At 45.2% G+C, this 9,693-nt stretch overlaps 1 protein-coding gene across 5 annotated transcripts; it reads right to left on the bottom strand.

The window, feature by feature from the left end:
- Positions 1-798: 798 nt before the first annotated feature.
- pwwp2b (PWWP domain containing 2B) lies at positions 799-9,205 on the bottom strand. Of its 5 annotated transcripts, none has more exons than XR_003462258.1 (4): positions 8,657-9,189; positions 4,615-6,339; positions 2,773-2,842; positions 799-2,552 (listed from the first exon to the last, which is right to left on the bottom strand). XR_003462258.1 is itself a non-coding variant. In XM_027277707.1 (4 exons), the coding sequence occupies exons 2-4, from the start codon at positions 8,794-8,796 to the stop codon at positions 2,827-2,829; spliced, it is 1,881 nt and encodes a 626-aa protein (XP_027133508.1). In that variant the 5' UTR covers positions 8,797-8,902; positions 9,078-9,205; the 3' UTR covers positions 799-2,826. The 5 variants fall into 5 exon arrangements, 3 of the variants coding, with proteins under 3 accessions (XP_027133508.1, XP_027133507.1, XP_010737958.2); XR_003462259.1 differs by having other exon boundaries at positions 4,611-6,339; positions 8,657-9,188; XM_027277707.1 differs by having other exon boundaries at positions 799-2,842; positions 8,657-8,902; positions 9,078-9,205.
- Between the last annotated feature and the right edge of the window lie 488 nt (positions 9,206-9,693).

The following is a 9,693-nucleotide window of genomic DNA, read 5'->3' as shown; positions in this document are numbered from 1 at the left end:
AGGAGTTATTAACTAGGCTCTATTAATGAATTCATTCCCTTTTCATACACATATACTGTGATGACTGTATTGAACGTCCAGTGTGTCAAATTTAGGAGTCTCTATATGCAGAATATGGCAGAAATGGAATATTATACTGTTTATGAGTGTATAATCACTTTTAAATTAAGAATCATTGTTTTTGTTAGCATAGAATGAGCCTTTTATATCTACAGATGCCATGTGTGCTCTTCCACAGTGTTTGTTATATTTCTACAGTAGCCCAGAATGGACAAACTAAACACCAGCTCTAGATAAGGCCTTTCAGGGCCATTGTAGTTTCTCGCATAGAACAGGGCGAGTGGAAGGGGTTGCAATCTGCTACTAAATCCTACACAGTGATCCTTTAAATGACCACTCAAGTCGTTTAGTTTTACACTTCCAGAAAGACAATTGTCAAACTGTCCAAAACCACAGGATCCTACATTTCCCATAATGCAACTGGATAGCATCCCTTCCTCCCCTGGCAAGTGCTTATATTTCTTTGAAACTCTACACTGACTGTCTTTCAGTCAGGAGCTGAAATCTAATAGCCCTGATGACATCACTGTGACATCAGGGTTTTTTTTGTTTTCTAATTGCGGGAAGCTCCAACCGCAGCCACAGAGGACATTTTATAACCGCTTAAACAGGCTGAGCAGAGCTAAACTGGGTTATGAGTAAAAGGGGCTTTTCACCCATTTCACACCTGTAGATTTAACAGGACCTGAATATCAGAGGCTGTGCTTTGACAAAGTGATGCATCCACACTAGCACACATATTGCTTTATATTTTATTTTATGTACAGTACATGTAAAAAAGAAAACAAAAAAAGAAAGTAGCCAATAACATTGACCAACGTGCGCAACAGTAGATAGCCATGTTGCTCATACACGGGGAAAAAATCCTGACGACCGTTTCCCCTCTCAGGCAGAACTACGTTTAGACTCTGCCGCTCCTCGTTGTGCAAGGCTGCCTGGAAAACTAGCCGGGCTCGACAGCAAACAGTCAAAACCGCAGATTATCAAACTGGGAGGAGTGCGTTACCTGCTCCCCTCGTAAACACACTTCTCTCACTGACAATGAGCTAGTTTTCAGCCTCGAGCTGAACAAAGTGTTCCCAGAGAGGCAGAAAGGAGACAGGCTGGTTGGCTGAGCGTGACTGTGTGCAATCTTCGGTTAAGTTTTTAATACAGACCGGGCTGTGCTTGACAACCGTGGTCTCTTGCCTTCAACTGCACCCCCAAACACCCACCCACCCACTCACCCGCCCGCCCCTCCCTTCCTCGATTCCAACAGTGCTGCTTTCAACACAAAGGTCACTAAAGGTCAGCGGTGCAGTCTGCTTTTGACTCAACGACTCAGTGACTGCGGGCTCCGACTAGTAGCGAGCTTTTTCTTCAGCACACTCAGCAGTTGAATTCACAGTATTCTTACAGCATGTTGTTACGTTTGTTTTGTTTTTTCTCCCAAAGTCACTCATAAAGCTTTAACTGATAATGCATAGGGGGCTTTGACACATTTGTTCACCCAGGTTTCTCCAGTGGAAATGTTCAAACGTAGACTTTTGTAGTGTGTGTGTGTGTGTGTGTGTGTGTGTGTGTGTGTGTGTGTGGCAGATGAGCTGAGAGAGAAACGAGTCAAATGCGAGAATACAGTGTACACAACCATCCGTGTCTGGTGTCCCCCCCCCCCCTTCCCCCCCCCCCAAAAAAAAAAAAAAAAACAGAATCGTAATAAAATAAAATAAAATAGATACGATTTTTTTGTCTATGTGTGTGTGGTGTGTGTGTATATGCGTGTATCTCCAAGGCCATGGATAGTCAACCACAAAGACTTCTGAACTCCCCTGCTGCCTATCAGGGCTGTATCTCGCAAATAGTGTTTCAGACAGTGAGCTTACAGCAGGCCACCAAGGTACAGATAAAGTGCTTTTTTTTTTTCTTGAACGTGACGCTTTAAATAATGAAAGTGATGTGAGGAAAAAAAAAATCTTAGGAAAACGAAGAGTTGGGAGGGTGGGGGAGGGGAACGCTAGGGTGACGTGATACTCTTTAAAAGTTCAAAAATGAAATGGAATAGAGACACGATATGATTCTGGAGAGGAACCGTATAAATACATCCACAAATCCAAATAAAGTCGCAGAAGGCTACGAGGATGGAACACTGATCATCGCTAAGAGAGCTGGAACAGTCACTACGGCCTCTGGATAGAGCCGTTCACATTTTTCAGAAGTAAGAAGGACTCAGGGTAAGACTTTATGAAACCGCGGTCAAACGTCTCACGTCCAAAAAGGAGAGGCGGGAGGATAAAATCCTTTTTTGATAATGCCACCGGCTTCCCCTGGCCGGACGAGTCGGACCTCGCAGTGAACACATCGGCGGCGAGGAACCGCGATAATGACAGCAGCAGACTGGGAGGTTTTTGCAAAGATTGTAGTAGACGGGTGGATCATGATAAACCATTACAGATAATAAATACATTTGGGTCCTTGTAGTGTCGTTACTCGGCTCTATTGAATTATGATTAAATCTAGAAAAAAAGGAAAAAAAGAGGAATAGTTCAGTTCATAGCAGACCATGAGGCTGGCCTTTTTTTTTTTTTTTTTTTTTTTTGCTCCCTTATCCAGACTCAACAAAACTCCACCTTGGCGGGCATTTTCAACCAACCATGTAGATAAAAAAACAAAAAAAAAAACAAACAAACAAAAAAAAAACGGCATATAAATAGTAGCCGTGGCAACATCACGTACTCCCTTCCTGGGTCTTGATGACAGTGAGTCTGAGAATTCAGAAAAGCCAGTCCTCTAGTCAGTCCTCAGCCTGTACACGGGAGAGAAGAGAGAGAAAGAGCAGAGTAAAGACCATGAGCAAACAAGGCAGGTCACGTATCTGCTGGAGGGGGCGAAGAGAGATGTGCTTCTCGACATGTCATGCTATTCATGTAAGGATTATGGAGCACTGCGACGTCAACGTCAGCTACTTTTCAGCGGGTTGAAACCTCCGTGTAGCTGACAGCAAGAAAAAAAACACGTTTTCTCTGTGAGGTCTGGAAAAAGGACCAAATATAGGCTCGCCGTTACTCCTTACTGTGTACATTCTCAACTACGACCAACCACTTCTTGGCTACTGGGCCAATAACAGAGTCAACAGAAGGGTTGGGAGCTGCCTGTCTGTCTCTCATATCACTCAAAGACAATATTTAACCTTTGAGTGTGTGCTGAGGACCTGCGGCTTGGCTACACAGGGGAAAATGCATTAGGAAGGCAGGGGGAAAGAAAGCTTGGCATAGCTTTGCATTAGGAAGGCAGGGGGAAAGAAAGCTTGGCATAGCTTCAGCACAGCTTCAGCACGCACACGCACACACACACACACACACACAACACACACACACAACACAACAGTGTGCTTTTAGCAGAAAACCTGTTTTTATGCCCTTGCAGCGGACCTCTGCTTCCTTTGTGCTAAAGCAGTGGGTCCGTTTGTTGGGACTCACGCCGTTCCTGTTGACACTCAGCAGTACAGCCTGTGCCCGCGTTAAAGCTGGGATTAATTTTTGTTTTGCCACTTTGAACACAGATACTCCTTCATGACAAAAATGTAGCCGGGGTCTCTAGGCTGGCATGGCAAAACTATCTTTGTAAATAAGCAGGTTGGTGTCATTTTGACTCCTTAAACTTTTAAAGAAATCTAAAGGGCAGTGCTGGCAACAGGACCTGAATTTATTCCACAATCAACAGCCAGATTCACTTATTAAAGATGATAACAGACGTGTATAAGATCCTCCGTCCTTGCAGTGAAAGTTTCACGGCGTCTGATATTTGAGTGCAGGATATTTTAGGGGACGTAAAGCCATTAGCAGATCAGGGCTCTACAGTGTGAGCATTCTGAGCATATTATATTGTGTTGTCGTGTTAACACTTCTGACACCCGAGCTGCTAAAAGAAAGATCTGCTATGTCACAAGTTGTTTTTTTCCCCCTTTCTGCTTCCTTACTTCACGTACATGCGACACTTTCACCAATTAAAATGACAAACATTTCTAATTAACGTTAAGTCTGTGAGTAACTTAATAACAGGCCAAATTAAAACTCTGTTTTGTATGTGCGCATTCATTTTTGTAGTTCTAACAACACTGACATGTCTCCTGTGCAACCATCTGGATAAGTCTGAACCTTCATATTTGGAACAAATTGGAGGCTTGAGCCGTTATTATAATCAGATAAATCGAATCATTTCATATCCTCTGCTGCTATAAATTTGTTTTGTTTTTTTATGTGCAGACTGAGCAGAACTTAGTTACAGTGTATATTTTCAGTGATCAATTAGACCACCACTCAAAACTGTTTGTGTCTTCTGGGCCTGAGCTTGTTGTTCTTTTGGGTGTGATGGAGGGGTTGTTATCGCCTGTCAGAAGGAGTTAGTGACTGGAAAATAATATATTAGGTGGGGGAGAGATTAGAAATGTTGGTTTTGGTGAGTTTATGTATTTAAAAATCACCCAGCCCTATTTTTTAAGTCTCAGACAGAACATTCATCTAAAAAACAGATGTGATGCAACCACATGTAACATCTAACTGTTGTGAACTAACCTACGTGTCGCAGTGGGAAAGCAGTGACGTAATCTCCGGGCTCATGTGGCCCACCGCCTTGGCAGCCTCCAAGATGGCTCTCCGGTACATCCCTTTCTTCTTGCGGTTGAAGCGGGACCTGAAGAGCTCTCTGAAGGGCGACAGTTTGGCAACCGAGAGCTGGGAGGTGGTGGGAGAACCGAACCACGCCACCTTCGCCTGGGGCCACTGGGCCTCGCAGCTGGCCGTCTCCTGTTTGTGGGTTCCGCTGATGCTGAGGACGCGTGCCGGCCACCAGGGAAAGCCGTGAATCTTCCCCCACACAATGTCACCCACCGCCACAGCGTGACCCTCTTCCGTTACACACTTTGTCATGCTGCGGGTGTGAAGCCGCACCGTAAGCGGCGGCACAGTCTTGCAGTCCTCCCGCGAGGGTACAGACGATGAGGTTACGGACAGGTCTTCGCCTGGGGCCAGATCGCACAGCTCTGGTGAGGTGCCGTCAGAGCTGAATGACTTGGACTCATCTAGACTGTCGCTGCTGCAGACTGACAGGCTAGAAGAATCCGCCTTACGTTTACGAAAATTGATGAGAAGGGTGAGGTCGCTGTGGCCTCGCTCTGCCTCCTCACCTGAACTCCCTGACCACAACTCCAGAGAGTTTTTGCCTTCGCCTGAGTCTTCAGAGTGGGGGAGGCATGGACCGGGCACCCTGGGGCTTCGTCTCCTGGTGCCACCTACAAGTTCTGCCTCATACTCAACCACACTCTCCTCACCCTCCCTCTGAGGGGGTCTCAAGCGGATCTTTGGAGAAGGCAAGTCCTGACCCACAGTTGTATAAGGCCTGGTTAGTTTGAGTTTGGGAATGGACACAGTGAGGCCAGACCTCGTGGCATCTAGAATGTGCCGTTGCTCCTTGGTGGGATCAGAAGGCGTCTTGTCGTTTTCTCCCACGCCATTCTGCACCAGTTGCTTGGGGCAAAAGGGCTTTACTGAACCGTGGACTCTGGAAGGGATCTTCATGACCTCCCCCTTGCCCTGTGGAGTACTGTAGGAGATCTTTATGACAGGACTGTGGGGGATAACGTCACCTCCGGGGAACTTCTCCCCTTCAGCTTCCCCCCTTTTGTCCTTCCTGAGGCGCTTGCTGTCAAGGCTGGTGCCATTTTCACGTCTCTTAGTGTCCTTGGTCGCAACTACATCCTCTTTTCTCGACAACTTAGAGGGGGTGTCCTTGTCGTCGCCGTCTTCATCGCTCTGTAGTGCATTCTCTTTTCTAGAAGTCTTATTGTTGCTTATGCCATCTTTGCTGTCCTCATCACTATTCAGTGTGTTCTTGCACTTTTCACACAGTACTTGCCGTGGCCGCAGACGGATAGTACTCATGGTCATGCGGCCCGGCTCTCGCGTTCGCCTCTTCTTTCTCTTGATTGGTCGCGGAGGGGGCTGAGGTACCCATTGGCTGTAGCTGTGGCGCACCCATAAGGGCTGAGGGAAGGGGGCTCCTTCAAAATAAGGAGGGTAGGGAGTCTGTCCAGCTGGCACTGGTGTGGGTACGGGGCAGGGAAGAGGTGCAGTAGGTATGCTGCTTTCAGGAAGAGTGTTTTCATCCTTTGGTCTGTGTGATGCCTGGCTGGGAGATTTGGAAACCGGTTCCTCACTCAGAACTTCAGGGATTTCACAAGCGGGTTTAGATATCGGGCAGTCACCGGGTTTTGCTGTGAAATCTGGTAGACAGAATAGCCCGGTCCTAAGAAAAACAAGAAGGGGGGGGGGCAAAAAAGCAACAACAAATGAATAACTGTGTCTCAGTGAGCTTCATTAGAGCGCTACAGTGAAGTCCATGCAAGCCAAGACAAACATTCTTGTTACACATGACAAGCATTTCTCAAATGTTTTTAGCCAGTTAAGCAACTTCCTTCACAAAAACGATACTGAAATGCTGTGTGTGTGTGTGTGTGTGTGTGTATTTCACCAGGTCAGATAACAGCACAAATCAAGTACTGTGCAGTTTCAATTAGACAAAAAGAGTACATGAAGCTGTGCACACCATGTCCTAGAAGAGGCCTGCCAAGACTTTGAGTAGGAAAACCTATTTTACTGTTTTGTTTGACTTTGTCTGAACTCCTCTCTCTCTCCCCGTCACCTGTATGCTGAAAATTCTTTACGTGTCTGTGTGTGTGTGTGTGTGTGTGTGTGTGTTTTTTTTGGGGGGGGGGGGGGGGTTGCGAGCACCCAGGCGGTTTATCTGTTCTGCTGCAATAGTATCGCTGACTCCCTTTGAGTGATTTTATGTGTTCTTTTTGGTAACATGTCCAAAGAAGGCCCAAAACTGCCCAAGGAGTCTTTGAGAGGTGGCTGGCAGGCAACAGTAACATGGCTGTGTTGCTTTAGTCAGGAGACAGCAGACAAAGAGACTACAGGATGCCCAGGAACACCCCCCCCCCCACCCTCCCCAACATCTGACTGAACAAAAACAATCCCATGAATCACTCGGGATTCAGAGATGTAGGGAAGGAGCCAGGAGATTTCAGTTTGTTTTTGCATCCGTGTCTACTCAGGGCTTATGTGTGGTGGGATTATTAATTAGTACACATTTGGGGAGCCTGTTTTCCTCCCCAGGAGAGGTAACTGGCAAGCACCTCCGAATAATAGTCTCTTGGTGCAGCTTGTTCCCCTCACCTTTTTTTTTTTATATGCCCCCCCCCAAAGCAGCCGAATATTAGCCTTCATAATGATTGACACGGCACAAACACGGCCGCCTGTGACAGGGAACAGGCAGTGCTAGTTAAGCACAGTACAAGGACGCGGCGCATGAACAGCCACGATTCCTCACACTGTTGCCATTTCATGTTGTGTACAGTGTAAACTAAATGCAGAGATCTGCCTGAATGATAGACCTGGAGGATGATAAATATATATATATTAAAATAAGCTGTGGGAGACAATGACAGGAAATGTATTTCCATGAGCTGAAAAGGAAGAAGAAGTCAAATTTTGTCAGTGACAAGGCCTGAAATATAGGCCTATTTTAAGTGATTCCAAGGACTGCCTTTTCCCATTTGGGTGGGTTATTTTCAGGACAGCTTGAGCTCTCACATGAAAAACTATCTAAGCATACTAAGGGGCAAAGCTGGTCAGATTCTGATTCTGGTAGTCTATAAATAGTCTAAAGCCAGTGGCTTTTAAGGTACACAGCACCAAGAGCAACACAGGGCTTATGCATGTGACACACACACACACAGAGAGAAGGCCAGATAAGACATGACAGTGATACATGTCAAATGATACATATGTGGCTTTTCATTTGAACTGGCTTGTGTTGTAATTAACTTGACAAAAGGACAAAGGTCTTTTCTTGTCAAACACACAGCCTCAGATGATCACTGTGTCTTAGAAGAACCAGGTTCAAAGAAAAAAAAAAAAAAGCAGCAGAGAGTTGTGTTTGATCAAGTCCCACATGTGTCTTTATTGCCTTTTTCCATTGTGTCTACACATGAAAAGTGACTGCTTTCTACAGGGCTGTTTCTCAAAACACCTACTGTATTTGACATTATTCAGAGTGGGACATCACTCCAGAAAAGCAGACACACAATGCAATACTGTCTGCACGTGGAAATACATCCAAACATAACTAATATACAGAATAGTGTTGAGGCAGGGCCTAGCATTTACTGAAAACGTTTGAGCTGCTCTGTATTTGATTAGGCTAACAATAAGCTATAGATGAACCCATTGACATTAGTTATTGTTCAGGAGAAGTCACTAACAAGCTTTGTGGACACAGTCACTATCTTGACATACAGTGTCTCACCACCGTGACATAACGCATTACACCGTTTCATTATGAGATAAAATAAAATGAGTCTGCCATTAGCCGAGCAGCTAGCAGATAGCTCCCCTGTCAGCTACAATAACCTGACTCCGAGTCTTTGTATGGAGGGCCTGTATGCTAACAGCTAGCTCTGACTCGTTAGCATCAAAGGTAGATTAGCCGCTAGCCGAGTTTAGCAAATGATTTTTTAAACACATAAATGTATAAAGACAACAAACCAAACGACACTCACTTTTTGTTGCAATCAAGTAATATCCCCGTGTAGCTCCTTTCTCGATAGGTCAGCGTCACCACCAGTGTATCGTTAACTATTTGATCGATAGTGACAGGTACCCGAGAGCCGGCCCGCAGCTCCTCGGCCACAGCCTCCATGTTTCCCGGCGTGAAGTGTCCGGCTCGGCGGTGCTCGATCCCGGCCAAGGGAGCCACGGTCGCGTCGGCTAAAGATCCGTCTCCCCTTCGCTATTGGAGCAGGAGGCTACACCAGGGCATAAAATGACGCCATCACCCCCACCAAGTCAATTACAACAGTACTGCCACCGCTGACATCACGCTCTCTGTGCTAGAGGAGCAGAAAATCTCCCAAGACAAGGCCTACCCTTTCTCTGTCTCACTTTGACTTGTTTGATGCTATTCATTAGTGAGGACTTTACCTCGGGGATGCCTCCGCTTTCCACAGCGAGAAGCTCATTTCGCTTTGCTCCAAACTTATACTACCATTACACTTGAACGTGGAAAAAAATAATATGATGCATTTTTTAAATGTGTTGACAGCATTACGGTCGTAACATGGGAGATGAATATGAGCGGCATTTAAATATTAATCTAAAAAATGCAGCCAACAATCTCGACTACAGTGAGATATTTGATAAAATGCCCTCGAAATTCTCCAATTTGGCACTTTACCTGCTGTAACCCTCCTCTGTTATTATCTTTTATATGACAGGCTGATGATAAAGGATGGATGAATTGAGCTTTATTTAAACATTTCTAATTAACTCCCCTAAAGGACTTTGTGTGGTGGAACCTGAGGTTTTAATATCTGGTGAGACGTGTAACATTTAACAGCGGATAAGCTTAATTTCACACAGTAAATATGGAGCAGCACTATGTTTAGTTTTTGCACATATTTAAGCTACTAAATGGAAACATGGTAAAGTAAATGTGAAACTTGACACAACTTGAAACTTGAAAGAAAGAAAGAAAGAAAGAAAGAAAGAAAGAAAGAAAGAAAGAAAGAAAGAAAAAGAAAGAAAGAATCATACTATG

This window comes from Larimichthys crocea, chromosome III, assembly GCF_000972845.2.
Source record: "Larimichthys crocea isolate SSNF chromosome III, L_crocea_2.0, whole genome shotgun sequence".
Lineage (NCBI taxonomy): Eukaryota > Metazoa > Chordata > Actinopteri > Sciaenidae > Larimichthys > Larimichthys crocea.
Note: the sequence above shows the minus strand (reverse complement) of the source record. Positions and strands in the feature narration are given on the sequence as shown.

What these genes read in the sequence shown, in the direction of transcription:
- pwwp2b (XM_027277707.1), bottom strand. Translation starts at nt 8,796, where the DNA reads ATGGAGGCTGTGGCCGAGGAGCTGCGGGCCGGCTCTCGGGTACCTGTC. An exon ending in TTACTTGATTGCAACAAAAA is followed by an intron (nt 6,340 to 8,656) that starts GTGAGTGTCGTT and finishes TGTTTTTCTTAG; the next exon opens with GACCGGGCTATTCTGTCTAC.